The following is a 25784-nucleotide window of genomic DNA, read 5'->3' as shown; positions in this document are numbered from 1 at the left end:
AAGTGTGGATACCTGTTTGTTCAACCACACTGTTCCTTTTACCTCCAGACCCTGCCCCTCCTGCACCCTCACTCTCCCCTTTAGTCCTCCAGGCCCCGCCCCTCCCTCACTCTCCCCTTTAGTCCTCCAGACCCCTCCCCTCATGATCCTCTTTAGTCCTCCAGACCCTGCCCCTCTTCCCCCTCACTCTCCCCTTTAGTCCTCCAGACCCCTCCTCCACCTCCCCTCTCCCCTTTTGTCCTCCACACCCCTTCTCCCCCTTCACTTTCCCTTTAGTCCTCCAGACCCTGCCTTCCCCTCCATTCTCCCCTTTAGTCCTTCAGACCCCCCCACCCACTCTCCTCTTTGGTCCTCCAGACCCCGCCCCTCCTCCCCACTCACTCTCCCCTTTAGTCCTCCAGACCCCCCTGCCCACTCTCCCCTTTAGTCCTCCTGACCCCGCCCCTCCTCCCCCCTCACTCTCCCCTTTAGTCCTCCTGACCCCGCCCCTCCTCCTCCCTCACTCTTCCCTTTAGTCGTTCAGACCCCGCCCTTCCTCCCCCCATCACTCTTCCCTTTAGTCCGCCAGGTAGTGCCCATTTTCGCAGCTGTGTTTGATACGTCGTGGGCAGAGTTTAGATGTTCAGTCCCACTTGAACATTTGTCTCTTGTTCACAGTCAAGTCCCCGTGCCCGCGAGCCGCTCTCGAGATGTGGACTTCAGGGGCATCACGCCGCTTCCCTCCAAAGTGGACCTGGGTCTGGTTCTGGGGGACGAGCTCATAAACCAGGCCCTGATCTCCGCCGCGCTCAGTGAGGGCAGCGCCAGCCTCGAGGAGCCCGAGGAAGAGCCGTCCAACCACTCCCACTCTCCCGCCTCCAGCCAGTGCAGCGCCACCTACAGCAACCTCGGTGAGACGCACTTTTGTCACGTTCACATACTCTAAACATCTGGATACTTTGGATAAAACATCTGGATAATTGTTGGAGTAACAGCATAAACAGTATTTTTCAAGCATCCCACTAATTTGACTTTTTTTAAATTGCTGGAGTAGCAGCACTTTACTATTTTTCAAACATTCTGCTTTTCAGGTATGAATAATATTACCGTATTTTTCAGACTATAAGGCGCATTTAGAATTCTTAAATTTTCTCAAAAATCGACAGTGCGCCTTATACTCTGGTGCACCTTATGTATTAATTCTGGTTGTGTTTACTGACCTCGAACTGATTTTATGTGGTACATGGCGCTCAAAAATCTGTCAAAATGTTTTAGTACGACTTTGGTAAACTGCAAAGCTGCACCGCTTGATGGATTGTCAGAGCATTACAGCTACTGAAGTCAGGAGCCTCACGGGTTAAGTTCAAAAGAAGCTGACCTCATCAGCGTACAAGGAGCGAGCTGTTTTTTTCAGCGCTTATAGTTTTTGCAAATGAGCCATGTGGTTTTATGTTTTGTTTCTGTAAAACGTAAACAGATGTGTGCAAAGCTGCTTTAAACACATTATTACTCAATGTATATTTGAGTCCTCTGCGTAGGAAATTAAAAAACTAACTTAAATGATCCACCCATATTCACATTCATAATCCACATTCACCAAGACAGGGAGACAACGCCGGGCGAATTACACCACGATCTGCCATTGGATTGTGGACCCCTGGGCTCAGTCGTCAGTTTGTTTCCCTTAATGCGCCTTATAATCCAGTGCACCTTATGTATGAAAATAGACAATTCAGCATTTCGGATATTGCGTTTTATAATCCGAAAAATACGGTAGTGATAGCCTAGTATACTTTGCGCTCCCATATATCATAAGATGCTTTCATTATGAAGTTGGCTACTGTGTGTATCGGTTTTGTGTGTGACTTGATATTTGTTGAACATCGAAGAACAGCGAGAGACGCACCTGCATAGACTATCGCAACTCTCAAAAAAAGTAAAAATTTAAAAATGACATGTCGGAATAGTCACGCCTACATAGAGATATGTCGGAATGAAGGGATGTCGGAATAAGCGGCGGACCCCGTGGGACTTTTACCTGAGCTTTGTTTTAACACGATGTGACCATAAAAAACTGACTTCGCTGGAGCTATATTAGGAGAGTGGATTTGTGTGAAACAAATCTCACACATAAAATTTGTTTTTCAGTTAGTCACTCTCACCTTTTTTGTAGAAATTCAAACACTTTGACAGGACCGTGAACACTCGGACTGATCGCAGGCTCCTGTGCTGTTTAATCCATTTTCATATTTTTCATATCTTAAATCTTTTTTGACAGTGGTTACTAATGTGGGCATTGTGTCACCATGGTAACTGCTGAACATTCCACCATAGAGATACAAGTAGAACACCCCCAGCATGATGTCACTGCAAAGTAGAAGTAAGCAGTTTATGAACTTACAAACATTGCAAGAATGAATCTCCGTCAGGTTACCTTCTTCCACCATTGCACAGTGACGTTGTGTCCCTGGGCAAGACACTTTGCTTGTGTAAATATGTGGTTGTGGGTAAAAGTGCCGGACATACACTGTGTGATATTTTCGATGGTTTCACTCAGCCCCAGCTCAAACTGTACGACCAAATCTCAGGGTTTAAAAGTTCATATTTCACAGTTCATGTTCTCACACTGTACGATCTGTTGCTCGGTGTAAAACCCTCAGAGGTGACTGGATTTCAAACATTTGATATTCTTGATATTCTTGTGACCTACGATTGCCAATCGGGAGCTGGTCGCGAGGTATTAATTGGTTTGCGTTGTCCCATGTATACTACAAATCACGACTGCATGACACACGATTAAGACAAAACTTGTGTAATGCAAATTTTAGGTCTTGGGGCAGACCATGGCTACAGAATCTGTACCAGAAGATTTGTTCTTTTAGGGGCCTGAGTTTGAGTGAAGAGACCAGAGACAGAGTGTAAAGTTTTTGTGAAGTATATCACAATAAATTAAACAAATAATGCAAAGACAACAATTGAAGAACAAAATAAAAAAAATTAAATAGAAATCAGTCCAGTTATTGCACTTTTTGGGTATAGTCCGTATAATCTGAGGTATTTTAATGCAAGTTCAGGGTATAGCTCGCCATCAATATGTTTTTAGTTGAGTTGAGGAATGTGGTGAAGTTGAGGTAGAGTTGAATCAGTCCATATAAAAAAACCTGACCTAAAAGGCCAAAAAGAACACAAATGAATATCATTTAAATAAAAGTACATTACTAGGTCTTAACTAACCCAAAATAAATTCAATGTATGTACAAACATATAAGCATTAGTGAATAGTTCATATTCAATGAATCATTATCCAAAATACTAATCAGTTGATGAATTAATCAGAATACACATCAATAGTAATTGGACAAATTAAATGCAGTCATGTAGCAGGGCTAACCATTTCAACAATTAACAATTAATTACAATTAACATTAAATCTGTAAGGCAATAAATTTGTAAATTAATAATTCAATAATTCAACAAGTCAGTAAGTTAATCGTTCAGTAAGTTAATCGTTCAGTAAGTTAATTGTTCAATAAGTGCACTTAAATTATCTTAAAACAATCAAAAAGTGATCAAACGTGCCCAAGCAGAGGCCGATAAACTCAAATATCGCGCAATATCATTATATTAATATAAAATGATAAACAAACTCTACTGGAGTTTGAAAAAATACTGGAAAATGTGCTAAAACTGCACAAAATAATTAAGGTCGTGACTAAATATGTTGACCTGTTATCTACATTTCGGCTTTCTTCATATCACAAAAGAGAAATCGGGTACCTTAGAATTCCGGACTTTACTCGTCTCCTCATGCCCGGCCCGTGTGCTAGAACGTGTATGGAGGCGCTATGGGAATCGGAGAAGTAGGCGTTAGAGATTTTGACTGTTTTAAGTAGTTTAGTGGCAACGTAACAGGTTGTTATTGAATCGGCAGCGTTCTGAGATTGTGGCAAAACACTCACCTAAGTATTAATGATGTAGATCCGTAGTTTTAAAGTTTGGAGAATTGTTTGCCGACGCCAGATCACGCCACAGCCACAGCGGAGCGGGGGAGGAGGAGGAAGTGACACCGTGACCCTGCAACTTAAAGGGCCCATCTCATGCAAAATCAACTTTTCAGAGCTTTCTACCTTCTAAGAGTGATGTGTGGGCCTTGGATATGTCGCCGAAGTGGTTTTTAGATTGATTCTGAGTTTTTTTTAACAAATTGCAGCGTATTTCTGCCACCCTCCCACGTGACAACGAACATGAGCCTGCTACAGTGATGACGTAGCCAGCTACAGCTATCTCGCGTTTGACGTAGCAGAGAGCGCTTCACACCCGCCCCCCTCTCCCCTGCTCCACTGTCTCCACCGCCTCCACCAGGTCTGCTGTTCTGCGTTATTTATCTTTATTTTTTGCTTCAAACACGCTTTTTGTAACCATGTCCTCATGGAGAAAGTGCGTATTTGGCTGCGATTGGAAGTCGAAATGATTTAGCATGCCGACAGAAGAAGCATGACGTGCTAAATGACTGGAGTTTATTTCTGGGAACACAGACAAAAAAGTCCCCAAGAATATTTTTGTTTGCGGGCGACACTTCACCGAAGACGCTTCAAGAACTATGGATATTTTAAAACTGGATTTACAACGAAGCAGAAGTGACACTTTGGAAAAGGATGCTGTTCCCACAGTAACAGGGTCCAGTGATGATGATACTAGATCTGTAAGTTTACCTCTAATAAACCAGAGAGAACTAAAAGCAAACTGCAGCGTTCATGTCAACTCCTTTGTTCTACCTGTTTTAGTTTGACAAAAGTTATGTAGTCCCACGATATTACATTGATGCTAACAACAAGCCTACTTCTTATTCTAGTGAGTTGTCTTCACTGCTTCTGCACGATAACAAAATGGTGATTACATCCCAGTCATTACGACCACTGATGTTCAGTAGTTGCCTGTTCACATTATGACCTCCTCATTTGATCGAACATTATTATAGGATTCAAGTTTGCCCAATTACACCTTCTGTACCTTAAAGAAAATATTTATTTGTTTAAACAGCTTTATAAGTAGAATATTTGAATATATGATCAAATTAATAATGTCTTAAACTGTCATAAAGATGAACACCTAAACAAAAGCTCATTGTTCTACACTGCAGTGTACACAATATAATAAGTTTATCTACTAGTGTTTAGTAATACTTTACCAAATCAGTAATGTTCAGCAGATGTCAACATGGTGCTTGCGCTTCGTGCACCTCAAAGTCCTCATCCGATTCCAGGTCCAAAACATAAGGCGCTGTATCTCCATGATGAATAAAAGTTTATTCCTACCACTATCAGGGTGCACGCCTGTCTCCCCCTCCCTCCCTGAGATGGGTGGAGGAAGGGCGGCTCACTTATAGCCTACGTCATGTTTGGAGGGCGGAGCCTGTGCTTTCTCAGGACGGGCGGGGGGATGAGCAATAGTCGGCCTTTCATAGTTCCTGGTCTGTGACTGCCTCCAAGAAATCAGTAAGATTTCATAACTATTGTGTAATGGATGTTCCAAAACCCAAATTGTGCTTGTTTATGTGCAGAAGACACAATGTGAAAAGAGTTATTTTGCATGAGACGGGCTCTTTAAAGGAAGTGGGTGAAATCAGGGTAGAGCGGAACTGACCTGCTACAATAAAAGTGGCTCAGATGAGGGTTACACTTGGCCCGATCACCCACAAAAAAAAAGAAAAATCAGTTCAAAAAGGGCTAAAAATTACAGTGTACGCCCGGTTTACGTGAAATCATTTTGTCCCAGGGCAGCTGTGGCTGCAGAAGCGACCTTATCCCCGCTAACAGAATGAGAAGACAATGAGTGAATGAGTGTGAACCACAATCACCTTGAATAAGAAATGCTCTTTAGGTTTAAGAAAGATATCTTTGTGTTAGAATACATTACATCCTGTCCTGTGCTTAAAATACGTGTTATGTAATACTCACAATATTTGGCAGAATCATTTAAGTAGCAAAAAGTTATGAGGACAGAAATATCCAAAGACTGTGGGTAGTGGGAGATCTATACTCCCACATTGCAATCTCACATTCTTTTTAATTTTACTAATGAACAAAGCGTGCTGCTCAAATGCACTTCTTCTTTTGCTTTGGTGTTTGTAGAAATGGATTAATATATGCTGCAGCTCAGTTTGCAGGTTGGCAGAAATCATTGTGACATATCAGTTGTCTCGTTTAAAAATAATTTATTTCTGAATAAAAATGAATTCGGCCTTTCAAAAGACAACTTAAACACTTAATTCCTTATGAAAATTATTATTCAGAATTCAGCTTAATTCCAAAGTAAGTGGGTGGTTTATTCTGATTTTAAAGCCGAATTCATTTATTCATCAATCATGTAAATATTTATTCTTCTTTAAAATAATTCCGGTCATTCAGTGCATGCTCGTTCGGTCGTCCTTCTGATTCGATGATACACCGCAAGAGGGCGAAAAAAGTTGGGAGTGCCTGCAGTCCTGTTGTGTTTGAGTTTTGATCCTTTTTCCAAGAGCACCCTCTACCTGCTCCCACTGACTGGAACACCTGCAGCAAACAGCCACACTTTTGTTCTTTCTGTAAATGTTTTAGTACGACTTTGGTAAACTACAAAGACGGATCTCTTGATGACAGCTACTGTAGTCAGGAGCCTCGCAGAGTCTAACAGAGTCCGACAGAAGCTGAACCGCATCAGTGCACAAGGAGTGAGCAGTTTTTTTCTTTTCAGTGCTTAGTTTATGGGCCGCAGAAGTAAACAACAAGGCCAAAAATTCAAGTTAATGCATCTAATATAAAAATGTATTCAACAGATAGCATATGTACTCTAGTTTATGAAACTGTTGACCTTTTTTCTGTACCATTTTTGGTTCTAAAGTTACATATGTTTTAAACAGACCATGTATGAAACATGGAACAAAAATTATTTCCCAAATTTCAAAGACCTGCAAATCATGTAAATAAATGGATGTATTTCATCACATCTTGTGTTATTCCATCTTTGAACTGTTGATGAAGGTACATGATTTTTCAAAAAAAATGTATTTAAAATGATAAAAATAAAAATTGAAGTAATATTAAAGTATTCGGAAGAAAAAAGCGACAAATTATGCAAAATCCTGCACCTTCTACTTGTTTGCACAATTTTCCCTCTGTTACTTTTCCCTCCGTTACCATGACCTTTCTTAATAAAAAAATCTCATTACTCAAAAAGTAAGAGGTTTTTCAACCTAATCTTGTACCATATGGTAGAAAACTATATGAAGCAAATATTCAAACCAGTTTGTTAAGGATATGTAAGTGAGAACCAAGAGTTATCACTGTTTGGATTTATTGCCCAAAAAGTGCTGCATATTTCATTCCCTCTGTTACCGACATGAGTTTTTTTAATTTTTTGTCAACAACTTGAAAGAATATCACAGGTTTAACTTGACCCTGTTGGAGTGTAACTCTTTCCTACATTCTGATACTTTACTTATTTCAATAGTCCCTCTAGTTTCTGAATAAGAGCTATTTGAATGTAAAAAATCTGCCCCTGTTTCCCTCCGTTACCACTTGACTGGACCTTTATGTAAATTAACAGTGTGGTTTTAAGTTTCATTTCCGTAAAAGTAAACAAATGTGCTAAAAGCTGCATTAATCACATTATTACTCAATGTATATTTGAGTCGTCCTCATAGGAAATAAAAAAACAAACTTAAATAATCTATTCACATTCATAATACACATTCACCAAGACAGGGAGACACACCCGGGCAAGTTACACCACGATCTGCCGATGGACCGTGGACGCCTGGACTAAGGGATCAGTCTCAAGTATCTTCCATTTGTTTTGTTTAATGCGCCTTATAATCCGGTGCACATTATGTATGAAAATAGACGAGAGAATTCAACATTTTTGATTTTGCGCCTTATAAACTGATACGCCTTATAGTCCGAAAAATACGGTACTACAATCACAATTGAACCTGCGTCGCCAATGCCTTAACCTGCAGAAAGAGACACATCCAAGTTTTTAAGTGTGTATTTTGTGTTAAAGGTCCTATATTATGCTGCTTTCTGAGGTGTGTTGTTATAATGTCATTTCCTCATCACAAACAGACCTGGAGTTGTATGTATTTAGGCTCAGTTCTTCTCTCAAACTGAAAACACTCTGCTCCACCTTGTGATGTCATGTGGTAATATGCTCATGCCCTCCAATTTTTAAACTCTACACATCTTCACTGGAATCATTTGGATCATTTCAGACTTGGGACTGCCTAAACAAAAGGTACAACAGAGCATTTTGAACTCGAAGCTGTAAACAGACAAATAATAAACCAAGATTAGTCAAACAAACGCAACTCCAGGTCTGTTTTTGAGGAGGTACCAATGTTATAACGCGACTTAAAGCTCACAAGAGTCCATTTTGCGTAATATAGAACCTTTAACTTCTTCTAAATCAGCTGAATATTTGGTACTTGCTGGATTACTTTGGTAGTCACTTCTTTTTTCACACACTGACTCTCCCTCTCTCGGAATTGCTCGTCTTTACGGTCGAAGCAGGAGCTGTTTCAGACGCGCTGGGTAGAGGAGGCACGGGCTTCATTAGGCTTTATCTCTGCTTTAACACAGGAACAAATGGACTCTATTATAACCACCGGAACGCTTTCAATAATTAACATTTATCTAAAACACTAAAAGACTAATGGTAGGTTTTTTATATGTTCTTTAATGGTGCTTTGTCTATTGTCTTTTTTTTTTTTTTTTGCAATGTATATATATTTTTTGTATTAAATTGCATTGTGTATGTGTGTTAATCCATGTTTTGATGTTGTGCATTTCGTCTGATATTGTCAGTAGTGCCCAAAATGTCTCCATGGCAACAAGAATCCTCATTTTATTTAGCAGTGATCTTTTGCAAATATTAAGGAATTTATTGTACTTAACCTTGATACAAAAGAGCTTTGAAAAATCTACAGAGGTACAGTACATATAGACGTATTTATAATAATTAAGTTACTGATAAATGCTAATTAAAGGTGTGTTCACATTTGAAAATAATCTCGTCTTTAGGTTTTAATAACAGCAAATCATTGTGAAGCTACAGTGAAAAAATAATTTCACTTTTGTTTATTTGTGCTGATAGGGGAGACCTTGAACTTTCAGCTAGTTTCATGTGGGTATAGGCCCAATAATTACAGAGATAATAAAAAAAATAAAAAAAAGAAGAAGCAGGTCACTAAATCTGCAATCTAATAGTTAAACAGCAGATTCCACCTGAGAATTCTGACCTGTCCTGCATCTCCATTTTAAAGGTCCTTTAAGTCATGTAAAAGCCCAATTTACGGTCGTGCATCAAATCATCTGTCGCGTCGCCTTGAACCCCCTCAACCGGCGTGCACCTCAGAAATGTTTTAACTACTCACCGAAAGCAGGGGAAGCGACGCAAACAATAAGGAATGTAATTGGTGCTCTCCTCTCTACCACCACTCTAGATACATTTCCGGTACTCTTTTCTGCTTCATTTTGTAAACACCAGTGTTGGGAGTAACGCATTATAAAGTAATGAATTACTGTAATGCACTGCTTTTTGATGTAACGCAGTAATGTGGCATTACAGTGAAAAAAAATTAATATTTTACTCTGTACAAATGTCAGTAATGCGTGTTACAATGCTTTTTTAACCTGGATTGAAGTGGTGGGTTTTTCGTTTTCTTCATACAAATTCCATAAAATCACCGTGATAATCAGCAGCGGTGAAACGTAGGAGACGCGCCAGAGTAAACCGTCAGGTAACCGCGGGCGAAAGGACCAGCGCAGAACTCTGTGCTCCATGGGGCAAAACGCAGCTGATGCCCGATCGCACCTTGTAAACACCCTGTCTGCAAGGCACTTCCAAGTTCTAGTCCAAGATTAGTCCTGGTTTGGTCCTGGTGTAGTTCTGGTTTAGTCCTCTGTTCGATCCTGGTTTAGATGTAGAATTATAAAACCGCCTGAATGTCGTTATTTCATCAAAAACAGACCTGGAGTTGTGTTTTATTTCATTTACACTTGTTTACTATTAGTCTGTCTACATCTCCAAAGCTCAGAATGCTCTGTTCCACCTTGTGATGCCATGAAGTGTTTTCTAGTTCAAACTGATTCTAGTGAAGGTGTATGGAACTTTTTGTATTACCACATGATATCACAAGGTGGAACAGAGTGTTTTCTGTTGGAAAGAATGTGAATGAAATTGTGAATGAAACAAAACACAACTCCAGGTCTTAACACAGATCAGAAAATTGCATAATATGGACCTTTTTTGAATGTTGGGATTTTAGACCAAGGAAAACTATACAAATTGTCGAAGTCTGTAGAATTTTCATTAAAACTATTCTATCTATCTTTCATCTGTTTCCAGGTCAGTCCCGAGCCAACATGATCCCAACGAAGCAACCTCGCAACCTCAAATCTTCCAACGACACGCTGGCATCTATGGACCTGGACGACGTACCTGTTCTCAAAGCCACCCCTCCACCTTTACCCAAGAAGAACGTGCCTCGCTCTTCCACCGACCCCATCCTGAAAGACCCGCCCGCCCCCAAACCCAGAGCAGAGGCCAAACCCGGAGGCACCAACCTGAGCGTCGCCAATCCTTTGTACGATCTGGATTCCACTTGGGAGACCGCGAGTCAAAGTTCTTCCCTTAGCTCTGAACCTCATCGCCTGCAAGATCAAGAAAGCGGGGATTCTTTGGAAAGACCGAGCAACCACAAAAGCCGTCCCGTGAACAGCATGTCATGTTTGTTAGCGCAAAACTCGGCTCAGAGAGAAAGAAAGGGCTACTTGAGTACGGAGTGTCTGGCAGGACGAGGCAAAACTGGCAGTAAAAGCAGAGGTGTAGCGAGTGGAACATCTAAGCAACAACCAACCCCCAAACCTGCGTTGTACAAAGGACTGGACAGCTGGGACGAGGTTGTGGGTAGAATCAGGGGTCTTCACGCGGATACGTTGAGGAAATTGTCGGCGAAATGTGAAGACAGGTTTATGGCGGGGCAAAAGGACCATCTGAGGTTTGGGACGGACAGCTGGTCGGATTTTCGATTGGTGACGGGGAAGCCTTGCTGTGAGGCCGGAGATGCGGTCTACTACACGGCATCGTACGCCAAGGATCCATCGACCAGCTACGCCATCAAGGTGAGAGCTAGTCCAGAGCTTGTAATGTACTTACTGCATTTTTACCTGGTCCCCGAAGGGTTGATCAGGTTTTGTATCCACCCTGTGTGTGTGTGTGTCTGTCCACCTGCGATAATTCCGCCATTTATGGACCGATTGTCACCAAATTTGGTAAGTGGGTCAAGCCCCCGTGCCCGATGCCACAAAAAATAGTTTGGTGATGATCCGAGGTCATTTGAGGTCACACGGGTCAATTGAAAGGTCACACCATTGTAAAGGATAGACAATTTCAGCAAATTCTGAACCATCTGAGGCCTAAAATATTCACCCAATCATCACACAAGTTGGCACACACATAACCGGGGTACACTGGATGTTACAGGTTGAAACCGGTCAAGGTCACTTGAAGGTCAAGGTAACCAATGTCAAATATGTATTTTGGGTCATAACTCCGTGAAGGATGGAGCTAGAGCAACAGGAGTGTCTCAAAATCTCAGAAAAATTATTATGTATTTATAATTCTATGCATTTGTATAGTCAAATATGAATATTTTTCCAGATAATCACTAATTATAACAGTTTCTTTCTCTTTCAGTGTAGCCATTAAATACTAATTGGAACGAAAATTATTTCCATTTCTTGTTTTTCTGGTGACACACAACACACTGATCTACAGTCACACAACTAACATACACACAACTCATGAAAAATGACATTTTGGTTCCACACGAGTAAACACAGACATTCTCATGTGTGACCAACATCACACAAATGTTCATGATTCGTGCTTTAGTCCGGATGTTGACCTGATATAGACGTGTTTGGCCTTATGTTAGATCCTGTTGAAGGCCTGTTTTACTTACTTTTCTGTGATACAGCGGGGCATGATTGCACATTTAAATAGACACAAGATCTGTTAATAAATAACTTTATGATGCTATCTACACTTCCAGTCAAACGTTTGGACACACCATCTCATTCAGTGCTTTTTTGTGATTACAACTTTTCCCAGTTCATATACATGCAGAAGATATCTATATGACAACTATATGAAATGACTATCAGCCTAAATCTTGCCAATCTGGGCCGATAGTCCATGTTATACCTCGTCATAAAGCTTAGATTTTCTTTGTTATGTCCGTTTAATCTAATTTACAGACAGAGGTGGGGACTTGTAAGTCGTGACTTGGACTCGAGTCAGACTTGAGTCACAATTTTTAGGACTTGAGACTTGATAAAATGGACTAAAAGTTGGGACTCGACTTGGACTTGAAGGTCAGTTACTTGGGACTTGACTAGGACATAAGGCTTGTGATTTGTGAAGACTTGAGAAGCACTTTTAAATCTGAATTCTTTCTATTCTGATGTTAATTATTCACACTAAGATCTTGTCAAGACATTTAAAAAGGAAAAATTAACTAAATTAAATTCTACAACTCTTATATACTCTATAAATACTCTATTTATATACTATAATTGTTTTTAAGTACAATTTATCTTAAAAGTCTTGAAATGACTTGAAGCTCAAAGCAGATGACTTGGACTTGACTTGGACGTATGGGCCAGTGACTCAAGACTTGACTTGGATTTGCCTGTATTTGACTTGACTTGGACTTGGGGTCAAAGACTTGAGACTTACTTGAGACTTGCAAAACAACGGCTTGGTCCCACTTCTGGTGTGTGATGCCGTGCTGCCCCTGAACACACCCCCACACTCACGTCACTCACATGCAGTTGTTTACACACACATCTGCCGTAACATGCTGGATTATATTATTTTTACGGTCGATCTTTTTGAGTCAGGATTGACTACTACTTTGGTTCTCTCTCATTGTTTAGCTGCTGTAGCTCCCACATAAACAGCCTGTTTTCTTCTATTGGCCTATTGTAAAGTGACTGTAGTGGCTGTAGATATGTTTATAGACCTGCACTGATATGTAAATGAGTTGTGAATAAAGGTGTGAATGATCTGTATTTACACATATACTTAATTATAATGATAGCGGTAGTTTACTTACTTTTTTACTGGCTAGAATGTCTCTCTAAAATGCCATTAGTCCGACTTACCATCTTGAAATATGACGTAAATATGCAGAATAACAATAAATGTCGCCTAAATAAACCCAATTTAAAATCCGGTAGAACCAAACCTAAGTTTTATAATCAATTGAAGATTTATAGTTAATTTTTCCATCACTAAATATATTGGCTTTTATATCGGCGTTTTATTGGTGTCATATTGGCTGCAAAAAAAATATAAAAAAAATCCATATCAGTCAGTCCCTAATATAAACATGATATATGGATTCTGTATCTAAAATGTAGAAAGTAGAATAAGACTGAATGAGCGGGTGTGTGCAGACCAGAGTGCAGGTGAGTCTGAACAAAGGCCAGTACAGATGGTCGTTCTAAAACAGCAGGGCTCAAAGCAGTTGAAGAATGTCTCAGGGTGGAATGTAAAGAATGTTATATTTGTGACCGAACGTGCTAAATGTGATGCTTCCCACGTTGTAACTGCAGCAGGAACAGTTGTTTTTGGAGGCCTGGAGTTGCCCAATCCACTTACTGCAAATAGATGTGTGCAGACGGCTGCCCCGAGGCTGTGTGCTTGTGTCTGTTCACTGCTCACATCTGTACGTCTCACTGTGCTCCTCTGTGTTTGGACCTGATGTTTACCTCTTTACTGAGAACAAATAACCTGGACTTCCTGGAAAACCTTTATTAAAGGGTGTATAGAGGATTTTTTTATGGAAAGAGAAATACAGCGACAGTTCTTTTTCAAATGTGCATGCGTGACACCACCTTCCTCCTCCACAGCTACCTCAGTAGAAACATCTCCTCCAGAAATCACATTTACAGCCAGTGCGCGTTCAGAATTACTGTTGAAGTGACCCGTCTAGAAATAATTTAGCGACCGATGCGTCAGTTTTTAGACCCTTCGTCATCGCTGGAAGAGATCTCCAAGAATCACCTCAGTTTGTCTTTCTCCTTTTCCTCTTCTCTTCTTCTTTCAGCGACCTCAAAAACTTACTTTATTTTGCAGCGAACTGGTCGTGGATTCTCGTCCGCCATCACGACAAACTTTGTGCGAATTGCAAGGAAGCGACAGTTTGAAAAAGCCTCTAAGAACCGCTGCATAAACCACGTAATCCCGTTGACGAGTCAGTTACACTAGAAACGTAGGGAGTTTGATTGACAACGTAACAGCCAATAGAAAATGAGGTAGCCTCGTTTTCTATTGGCTGATTTTTATCTGGCCTCACTACATCCACAGTTGATAGATTTTCTTTTTTTTTTTTTTTTGGTCATCATAATTACAAGGCTGCTGCGTCCCTGTAATGGTATTTTAAACTTTCATTGACAATTTGAAACAAAAACAAAAAAAAAATCCTCCATACAACCTTTAAATGAAACCAAGTAGAGAAAGATGAAGGCGGCGTTATACAGATTAAAGTGTAGACAGGTTAGACTCATTTTACTAAAACTGAGCGATATATTTTAAGATGTGACAAAAATCTAAAAAGCCTAGTTTTTCCTACTTTACTACTTTACTTCCTGGTTGGACATGGGTAGCAGATATAACATACATAGAGGTTTTTCCAAAGGATGCACCGATACTGATACCGGTATTGCATTTCAGCGCAGATGCTGAAAACTTTGCTGGATTGGATATCAGCTTCTAAATCAGTTCAGCGGATATCCCAGTTGGACAGATAAATTGATGTACTGTATTTTTCGGACTATAAGTTGCTCCAGAGTATAAGTCACACCAGCCAAAAAATGCACAAGGAAGAAGAAAAAACATATATAAGTCACACCGGACTATGGGGAGAAATGTATTTTATAAAATCAGAGACCAAGAACTGACATTTCATCCTGAAAGGCAAGTTATAGTAATAATAGTAATAACAATAGAACAGAGAACAACAGACTGTTAACGTCACATATGAACAGTTCTTCAGATAAACTATAACATAAACAACAGAACAGAACAAGTTTACCAAACTCTCCATCTCACTCCAAATCACTAAATACATTCAATTCTTCATCCTCTGTGTCACTACTGAGCAACTCCGTGATCTCCGGAGGTAAACAAACGTTGCTTCCTCTTCTGTGCAGCTGTTGTCAAACTCAGCATCAGTTCCAGTTAGAATTATTCCTGTCTTTCTGAATCCCGACAGGATGGTTTCAGTGTCACTGAAGTCCAGGCTTTGTTCATCCATCCAGTGTCTTCAGGAAAGTTGCATGGTGCATCCTCCCAGTGTCACAAGTTTTTGTCGCTCACTCCAAACTTTCTATCTGCTGCTCTATTACCGTTTTCCGTTGCAGATTTCACTACTTGCAGCAGGACAGCGGCTTTTTCTGCAGGAGACCAGCGCAGTAGAGGGCGAACTGACAGTAGTAATAGCAGCAGCAGATACTGACACACAGAGCGCCCTCTTGAGGCTGTCAGTGTGAGGATTTAAATTTATATGTTGCCCCAGAGTATAAGTCGCAGGAAACACGCAAACTAGGGATGGGCATGATTAATCGATTAATCGATAATTGATCATTAAGAATTTAATTGTTTACGTTAATTTTAATCGACAAAGCGAATGTAGGTTGCTGTGTGTAGCGTGACCAAAGAGGGGTCTGTACATGTAGCTCTCTGCACTCAGAAGGAGCGCGCAGACAGAAAAAAAACTGAATTGAATACATTATAATGTCAAACGGCTGATGTGGCTCTAGAGTCGTTATGTTTATATGTCGTAAAGTTGAATTTATTTATGCAGATTAGTACTGCAGATAGTAATAATAATGATGATCATTTTAATATAAAAACATTAATGATTAATCGATAATCGATCGTTAATTCTTCCGACGATCGATTAAGAAAATTTCATCAAATGTCCATCCCTAACACAATTTATGAAAAAAGTGTGATTTATAGTCTGAAAAATACAGTAATAAGACAATTTCCTGGTCATAGTTGCATTTATACAAAGTTGCTCTGAGAGATAAATAACAGCTCCATAACCCATTTGGATCAGTTCAGTCTTATTTTATTTTTGTTTTAAGGAAATAAATGCTGTTTTCAGTTGCTGCATTGGTATTGGTTAACATCAGACATCTGCAGAGACTTAAAGCTATAGTGTCAGAATCAGTATTAGAAGCTGGATCAGTGCGTCCCCTGTAACTGTTACATAGCAACCATAATGTTAACAGGAGCCACAACGTTTTGTTTTTTTTTAATAGTTTTTAAAGTTATGATTAGAAAGAAATCACAACATCTTTATTTTCATCGAATGTCTTCTTGGTGCATAAATGGTCCTTGCATTTTAGATGAAATTTTCCATGTTGTTGACATATAGTTATTCTGTTTTAGAAGTCAGCACTACTTCTATATTTTTGCACTTTTCTTCTCAAAATGTTTCCACAAACCACCTCTTAACTCATGTAAAACTAAGCTAAAAAAGATATTACCACTGATACCATCCCACCAACCCAAGTCAGAATGATAAAACAGTGAAACCCTGTCGTATTCACTTGGAGTCAGAAGCAGCAGAGAGATGAAGGCAGCATTATTCACTTCCCCTGCTCCAGTGCACTTCAAAGCCGAGTGTTCGTATTAGCAGACAGCTCCAGAGGCTTCCATGTATTTTCTCTAACACTTTAATAAATAAGGCAGCGGGGAGAAGAGTAGCAGCCAATTACACTTTCCCCAGCTCCTCCAGCTAATAGAAGCTCCTCAGATGTTACTGAACCAGAGGCGTGTTTTCAGATACATCATGTCATTTTAATATGGACATAATGAGTCTGAATGCGGCTTGGCTTTTCTCCATGTGAACGATGGAGTTGTAATGGAGAGAATGTGTCTCGGGTTCTTGAAAGTTGAGAAAGTGATGAATTGAAGTGATCATTAAATTTAATGCTATACTGTGGAACATTCTAGGCAACACAATACAATTTTCATGAAACAAGCAGGTAGCGGACCCCCCAACAAGATATTAACATCTCATCCTATAACCCCCAAAAACATAAGAAAATGTTACTCAGAACTAAAGCAGGTTTATACTAGTCTATACCAGGTCTAAACCAGGTCTAAAACAGGTCTAAACCAGGACTAAACTAGGTCTGAACCAGGTCTAAATCGGGTCTAAACCAGGTCTAAACTAGGTCTGAACCAGGTCTAAATCAGGTCTAAACCAGGACTAAACTAGGTCTGAACCAGGTCTAAATCGGGTGTAAACCAGGTATAAACCAGGTGTAAACCAGGTCTAAATCAGGTCTAAATCAGGTCTAAACCAGGTCTGAACCAGGTCTAAATCAGGTTTAAATCAGGTATAAACCAGGTCTGAACAATGTCTAAACCAGGCCTAAACCAGGTCTAAATCAGGTCTAAATCAGGTCTAAACCAGGTCTAAATCAGGTCTAAACCAGGCCTATACCAGGACTAAAACAGGTCTGAACCAGGTCTAAATCGGGTCTAAACCAGGACTAAACTAGGTCTAAACCAGGTCTAAATCAGGTATAAACCAGGTCTAAACCAGGTCTAAATCAGGTTTAAATCAGGTATAAACCAGGTCTGAACAATGTCTAAACCAGGACTAAAACAGGTCTAAACCAGGACTAAAACAGGTCTAAACCAGGCCTAAACCAGGTCTAAATCAGGTCTAAATCAGGTCTAAACCAGGTCTAAATCAGGTCTAAACCAGGCCTATACCAGGACTAAAATAGGTCTAAACCAGGACTAAACCAGGTCTAAATCAGGTCTAAACCAGGTCTAAATCAGGTCTAAATCAGGCCTAAACCAGGTCTATACCAAGTCTGAACCATGTCTAAATCAGGACTAAACCAGGCCTAGACTAGCACTAACACTTGATTTTGCATTTACTTTGCGATTATTAAAGTAACTGTCCTTATTAAAAACGAGATGAAGCACCAACATGATTCGACCTGTAAATCTGCAGAAAGTAGCCAAAGATAATGAGCATCCTTAATTACCCACAGTCAATAAAAGTAATGAAACTAAGAGACGCTGTAGATTTATTTTAATTTCAAGTCATTTTTAGTATTAGTATTTTAAAAGTACAGTCTGTAACTTTCTGGAGGTGAAAAGTCAGCTCTTTGATTCCATGGAAATAGAAAGTTAAAACTATACTTCAGAACATTCTTTATGCCAAACTGTGAAACATTATAGCCAAAGGAACATTTCCCCCATGCCAAATAAGCGTCAGGTTTGTGGAGATGCAAGCCTGCTCACAGTCAGGATAAGTTTCCAGTGTTTTTTAGTTCAGTAAACACAGCCAAAATGAAAAAAAGAGGCTAAAAAGTGACATTTCTTGAACGTAAGACGACGAAGTGTGTGAGGAAGAGAGTATTGTTTGGAGGTGTCAGAGTTGGAACAATATTGTGGCGGGGCTGACATGTTTAAACAGACAGGAGAGCAGCACATTCCTGGAGCATGACACAGGACGGCCCGTGTTAAAAGTGAGGGCGCTGCACGGCTCTGACGCTCTCATCAAACCTGCACAAAACCCACCAAAGACCACAGACCAAAGACCACAGACCAAAGACCACAGACCACCAGGGCCAAAGTCACACGCGCAGAGAGCAACGCAACTCATCAGCTACTTTATACAGACGAGGGGAAAGTACTGCGTCACTAAATGTTTTTATCTAATGTGTAATGGCTAGTGTTGTAGTCAAGACCGCTCTAATTGAAACCAAGACCAGAGGGTCCCGAGACCAGGACAAGACCAAGACCTCTGTGGGTCGAGACTGAGACAAGACAAAGACTACAACCCATCGAGACCAAATCAAGACCAGCTTTGTCATTTTTGACATTTATTTGTATTTTACAGTTATTTTGGCGCATATATATTAATGTTTTTATAATTCTATCCCCATTTTATCATTCGTCCAGTGTCAGACCTCTAAGACACTAATAATGACCATAATGCAGTACTGTCTTTTATGTAAGCAGGGTTGTCAAAAATCAGATACTAATCTAAGGTGACCAAATGTCTGTTTTTCCCCGGACATGTCCGTTTTTTGTGTGTTGTCCTTTGTGTCTGTTTTTTGTTTTTTGTTTATAGGCGACTTTCATTGTTGACAAAAGCGCGCGTTGCATGCTGGGAATTATTTTGGTCAGCGGCAAGAAACACTAATACAACATGACAGACGGAGCGAGAAAGCACGTAAAGGGTATTGATCCCGGTTATTTATCCACTCTAACGGCAGAGGACCCAAGACCATTTGACCAGAAATTGGTCATAAGCATCGATGGAGCCAAATCACCCTTTTCAACCCCGACAAAAGGTGGACCAAACTAAATTTCTGGTCTGAATCGCCAACTACCTGGACAAACATTCACTTGGGTGATATCCACAATGACTTGGTGGAAACTCCTGGGCCATTCACAGCAGAAAAGATGAAAACCTCCAAGAGTCTCGATGTGTTGTTGAACTTGTTGGAGTCCACGGTTTGTTAGGATCTTCTACGTTTGCTCTGAGGATGTTTGAAAGCCGTTTAATTCACCGTTAGCGGTTCTTTTCACTCAGAATACGAAAAAGACATTTTCCTTCTTCTGTGCTTCTATTTGTGCATCCGATAATGCAGCAGGAATTTACCATTATCGGGGAGAAATACATGAGGTTACGCACTGTGTTTGACCGCTATCGTGTTTCTTGCCTGTGAACAAAATATTTCCCAGCATGCAACGCGGGCTTTTAATAACAATGACGTCAGCTGAAACTCACCTATCAAGTGATGTAAATGTCTGGGTTTTCATGACCTTTCATTGGGGTCATTAAATTGAGCGTCTCTTGTAGCTCTCAGTAACTCAGAAGGAGCGAGCAGACACAAACAGACGGTCAGCCTGCAACATGCTGAAACGCAGATGTGCATTTAACGATGATTGTACTAGAAATTACCCACTTTGGGAGGTCATGTGCACAGTTTGCGAGCTTGAGAGTAACTCAGTGACGAGGCCCCACCCCCCACCCCCGGTAAGGTGTCCAGGTTTTTACAAATGGAAATACGGTCACCCTAAACTAATCAATACTTAAACTCGTAATGAAACTAAATACTCATTGGAGCAGGTATCAATACTAAAAAAGTCACATTCACAGGGCAGAAATAAACCTTTCCTGAATAGTAACGGTGGTAGTAGTAGTAGTAGTAGTAAAGTATAAAACCACATACTGTACTGTAGATACGCCCAAGGAACCTACCTGGACCACTGAAGGATTATACACATATAACGTGGTGTTATAAAAGAAAGTACTATGATTTAATGTTGAAAATTACATTCTATTATCTGAATAAAGTTTTGTTTATTTATTTATTTATTTATTTATTTTATCATCGTGGTAATGGAATCACTGTTGCATATCAGCTTGAGTAGTACCAGTACTTTCCCCATATACTTTTTTACTCTTAGCTTACTTGAATAATTTCTTGCACTCCTAGTTTGTATGTTGAATATGCTGAATAATATTATTTTGAAGTCAAATTATTCCTACTCTGTATTTTTGGTTCCTGTGCCTCCTCTGAAACAGAGCTCTTGTTTAATGTGAGTGATGGTGATTGGTGACTGTTGTGTTCTGTGTGTTTCAGATCTGCAGGAGTAAAGTGAAGGGGACGCAGCAGCAGTTCTTCCACAGTCTGGCCGTGAGACAGAGTCTGCCCCTGCACTTCAACATCCAACAGGACTGTGGACACTTCCTGGCTGATGTCCCTGGACGCCTGCTGCCCTGGGAGGAAGAGGAGGAGGACGAAGAAGAGGAGGAGGAAGAGGGACAGAAAGACAAAGAAAGTGATGAAGCTAAACCCACAGACGACAAAGACGGTGTTAAACCAGAGGAGGCCTCGAGCAGTGGCCTGAGCTGTGGGTCTTTGAGGAGCCGTGTGGTGGTGATCACTCGAGAGGTGCCCTTCCAGACGGTGGCGGACTTTGTGCGCGAGGGCGTGTCTCGTCACACTCTGAACCCCGAGCTGTACGAGAGGCAGGTGTGTCTCCTGCTGCTGCAGCTCTGCTCTGGGCTGGAGCACATGAAGCCCTTCCAGGTCACACACTGTGACCTGCGCCTCGAGAACCTGCTGCTGGTGCACAGCCCGCCCCCTACAGGCCAGGACCCCTCCGAGCCCAACAACAACAGCAGCAATGGGTCCACGGCTAACCTAAGCACGGCTAATGCTACAGCTAACCCCAACACTGCTAATTCTACGGCTAACCAGAGCGCTGCTAATGCTACGGCTAATGCTACGGCTAATGCTGTCTCCAGCTCCACCTGCCCCGCCCGCCTCATCATCAGTAACTTCTCTCAGGCCAAACAGAAGTCCTCTCTGATGGTGGACCCTGGGACCCTGAGGGACCAGTCTCGTCTGGCCCCTGAGATCATCACAGCGACTCAGTACAGGAAGTGCGACGAGTTCCAGACGGGAATCCTGATCTACGAGATGCTGCACCGGCCCAACCCGTTTGAGGAGCACCCAGAGCTGAAGGAGCGGGAGTACACGTGGGCGGACCTGCCTCCTCTGCCCGTGCGCTCACTTTACTCCCAGGGTCTGCAGAGGCTGGCCCGGCTCCTGCTCACCGTCAACCCCACCGAGAGGATCCGTATGTCGGACGCCCGGGCGTGTCTGCAGTGCCTGCTGTGGGGGCCCAGGGAGGACCTGTTCACCGCTCTGGGCTGCAGTACCGCGGGCAACCTGTCGGGGGCAGCACACTGCGAGGCCACTCTGCAGAACTGGCTGGACCTGAAGAGGACTTTAATGATGATCAAGTTTGCGGAGCGCTCGATGGACTGTGGGTGCGGGGTGGCGCTGGAGGACTGGCTCTGCTGTCAGTATCTGGCCTTCGCCTCCACCGAGTCCCTGAGCCGCGTGGTGCACATCCTCCAGCAGCCACAGGGGGGCGCTCACAACCACAGCCAGACTCCGAGCGGGCCGGGCCTGGTACACAGCAACAGCGCCCCCCACTCTCACCTCCACATGACCCCATCCCAGCTCTGACTGTCACCATGGAAACAGGACTCAGCCAACCCCTGGATCTGTGGAATCTCCCCAAATTCTCATATTATCTAGTTTCTTATTCTGGTTTTACACATTTTTACAACAATTCATCACATTATTACATCAAAGCCTTTTTAAACAGTGTAGTATTTGTGGTGTCAGCGTCAGTCTTCATTTTAATATAAAAAGGATCATAAAATCTCTTCTACATCAATTTATGTAACTATAAAACAGACGAATGAAGAGAAAGTATTTGATATGAAGGCTCTCAAAATCCATCATTTATATTTTAGCTAACAATTTTTCACAAGTTACAACATAAACCAAAGATTAAAGAGGGGGTATGATGCAAAATCCACTTTTTGGAGCTTTCTACCACATTATTCACGATGATTCTTCATAAAAATACAAAAAATGATACAAAACTGTTTGCAACAATTTCACAAACCCAATGCGATGTGCAGTAAACAGCAAAAAGTGGAGTGTTAAAATTAACTTTGTCCTTGTCTGTTTTTTAAATGGACCATGAGTCCAGAATAAAGATGATGATGATGATGATGATGATGATAACTCTCACAAAATCTGTTTAAACATTTTCTCAGGGTTTATATGAGTTCAATCTGTTCTAGAGTTAATTTAATACTTTTGGAAATGTTAAATTAAGTAACACTGGACAAAAGTTAATGTTTAACCCCGAAATCAAGAGTTATATTAATGTTTTGAGAATGAACATAACATTTTGTAGGGTTTTCCTGATTTAGCTCAACAACACACAGAGGTGTTTTATTTTTACTCTTTATTTTAGTTATCATTTGTTCCTTCGTTTTTCAAAATAAAACCAAACATAAGAAAATGAAACTAATTTCTTCATTATCTGTCTCCATAACCAAAATGAAAAAACAGATAATGATTTGTTTTTTTTTTATTTATTTTGTGTTTAAATTAATAATGGAAAAAAGGGAAAATGGCCATTTCCTGTTTTCGTGACTTAAACTGCGCTTGTCTAACATTTTAAACCATCATGTTAACAAAATAACACTATAAACAATGATATGTGCATAGCATAGAAATCCACACGTATTGGGAAATCCGTGCATATTTGGCTGTAGTTGAGCATAAAATAATTATTTGTAAACTCTCAAATCAGTCCAGTCGTACATAAAATGTGCTGTGTGCATTTTATCCATCAGAATACGAAACTGAAAAGTTACTACATCAAGAATTACAATCACAAAATGAAAATTTAACATTAGGCTTTCTTCAGTACAAATATGAATTCACAGACGCAACTTTCCTGTCAAATATACGTCATCACTTCACAGACATTATTTATTGAGTTGAAGAAACATCGATCGAGATGCTGGACTGTTGTGCCACAAACAGACTGAACCAGGACTAAACTAGGACTGACTCTTGGCCGTTAACCTTTTTTTTCATCATTCATTTAAACAAAAAATGGAAAACAGAAAAAACTAATTGTTATCCTTTTTTTTTTCATTTTGGTTTTGGAGCTAAATAATGAAGAAAATCGTTGTTTTTTTCATTTTCTTATTTTTGGTTTTATTTTGAAAAACGAATGAACAAATGATACACGGGATTCAAATTAACACTAAGGGAAGTTGAGTTAACTTCTACTATATCAACTCTGGCAAATAACCCCAAATCAAACCCCCATTTAACTTTCAAATTGGGAAAATACCACTTTATGTGTTATAGTCAAATCTGAAATTTGAACCCTCCAGTTTTTGCTGTGTGGTGTGTTCTGATAGTGCTCTGAAGGGGGAGTGACTCAGAGCATTATTTTGGACAAATATAGCATTTTCAAAACAATAACAGGTGACTTGGTGACCTAAATATGTTATGTTCGCAGTGAAATACCCCCTCTTTAAGAACTGTTCTAAATAGTCTGTTACAATTATACATTTTCGTTAAACAAAATAGAGAAACAGTGGCACATAAATGAATTACAGCCAATTTCTGCACAATATAAAACCATTGAGCCCTGCATGTATGGTTTGTGGAAGATGTCGGCGAGTTATGGACTGCACAAGATGTTTTTATGGGTAAATTTGTTTAAGTTGGTTTTGGCGTTACCGGATATTTGCACATTCGCTCGGTAAGACTGAGGAGGACTCCATGACTTTAAGGGAACTTTGGGTTGTTTTGATACAAAAGATTTGTTTAAAATTTGACATTTTTGGACCTGTTCATTTACGATTCTTCTTCAAACCACTTTCCACCACTTCTTTGTAGAACAGATTGTCCATTTTCAGTTGTACTTTGGTTTGTGTTAAAACATCTTGCTTTCATAATATATTCAAATCTTATATGGAAAAGTATCACTCCAACTACTGTATTAGCATAGACTGTATATAGAAATGGACATAGCTAACCCGCGAGCCGCCACGGTCCAAAAGGGAAGTGATCATGGGCGCACTTCCAACTCCAGTTCACTTTCTATTGAAAAGAAGTCACCCCTCTCTCTGTAACTGCTGCTGTCAGGACCCTTATTTTGATCTTAAAATGTTTGTATTAACCTGCTCTACATGATCCTGGTGTTTTTATTTCACTATTTTGTTCGTAAATCAAGATATCAACATTAATCTCAGACAAATCAGGCGCCTTCTTTCCCCTAGGTCACTCCAGCTGGCGACCAATGGCTCCGCGCAGACCGGTCTTGCTATTCTGCGATTTAACTCCAAAAACTACACAAATCATTAAAATCCTACTATCATTCTTAACATGGAAGTATCATAAAGCTTAAATCTTTCATTCATGGCGATTTTTAACCAAATACAAACCTGCGGAATAGAGAGAGTCTTAGGAACAGAATGATGAATTATAACTATAATAATAACTATAATAGTTATTATTATAGTTATAATAATAACTATAAGAACAATTATTAAATGTGGTGACACATATGTGGGTGCACGTTCAAACTGTTTCCCTTCCCAACGGAATTGAAAACTATTGAAAGCCAAAGGCGATGGGCAGGATTGATTCACAGGAAGGACTAAAAAGGAAACCTTTGACTGTCTAAATCATCCTGAGTTTGCAGCGAACATTTTGTATGTGGAGCACCATCAAAGCAAAATCCCGATGCCTCCCTCGGTTACGATTTTAAAAAGTCAAGGCCAAAGCGAAAGTTTTCAGAAACATCTTCCAAAAGAGACCAAGACGTGATGTTGCTGTAAAGTCACAAGAACAAGAAAGTGCAGCTCAGCCTGTTTGTCTTCTGCACATCTCGCTTAACAAACGGGATCTCGCTTTGTGTCGCTCCACATACAAAATGTTCACTACAAACTCTGGATGATTTAGGCAGTCAAAGGTTTCCTTTTTCGTCCTTCCTGTGTATCAATGCTGCCCATCGCCTTCACCTTTCACTATTTTTCAATTCCATTGGGAACAGAGGTTTGCAGTCACACACATCTGATTCCCTTTTGCATTTATGGAGTTCGCAAACTTATTTCTCGAGCCGTTTTCCGCTGTTAGAACATCCAACAACCACACAATTACGATGTCCGAATCCCAAAACAAAAATATGGCAATAGCAGAACCAGAAACAAAAGTGATATGGTTCAAAAGACTAGAAAAGACTGGCTTTGTCAATAGATGCATCCCACTGGGAAAACAAACATGGCGGTTTGATGCTCACTTTTTCGGAAA

At 40.5% G+C, this 25784-nt stretch overlaps 1 protein-coding gene across 3 annotated transcripts in view; it reads left to right on the top strand.

Annotated features, from left to right (window-relative positions):
• Positions 1 to 25143, top strand: part of peak1 (pseudopodium-enriched atypical kinase 1) — a 227674-nt gene extending 202531 nt beyond the window's left edge. For all 3 annotated transcript variants that reach the window (XM_055155511.1, XM_055155510.1, XM_055155512.1), the window contains 3 exons: positions 658 to 890; positions 10363 to 11138; positions 20718 to 25143. In XM_055155511.1, the coding sequence (XP_055011486.1) occupies positions 658 to 890; positions 10363 to 11138; positions 20718 to 22115 (2407 nt within the window). In that variant the 3' untranslated portion in view covers positions 22116 to 25143. The remainder of the gene's footprint in view (positions 1 to 657; positions 891 to 10362; positions 11139 to 20717) is intronic.
• Positions 25144 to 25784: the final 641 nt, after the last annotated feature.

Source organism: Boleophthalmus pectinirostris, unplaced genomic scaffold (genome assembly GCF_026225935.1).
Source record: "Boleophthalmus pectinirostris isolate CB_2022bp ecotype Guang Dong unplaced genomic scaffold, ASM2622593v1 HiC_scaffold_2, whole genome shotgun sequence".
Taxonomy (NCBI): Eukaryota; Metazoa; Chordata; class Actinopteri; order Gobiiformes; family Gobiidae; genus Boleophthalmus; species Boleophthalmus pectinirostris.
The sequence above is the reverse complement of the archived record's forward strand: the minus strand, read 5'-3'. Positions and strand labels throughout refer to the sequence as shown.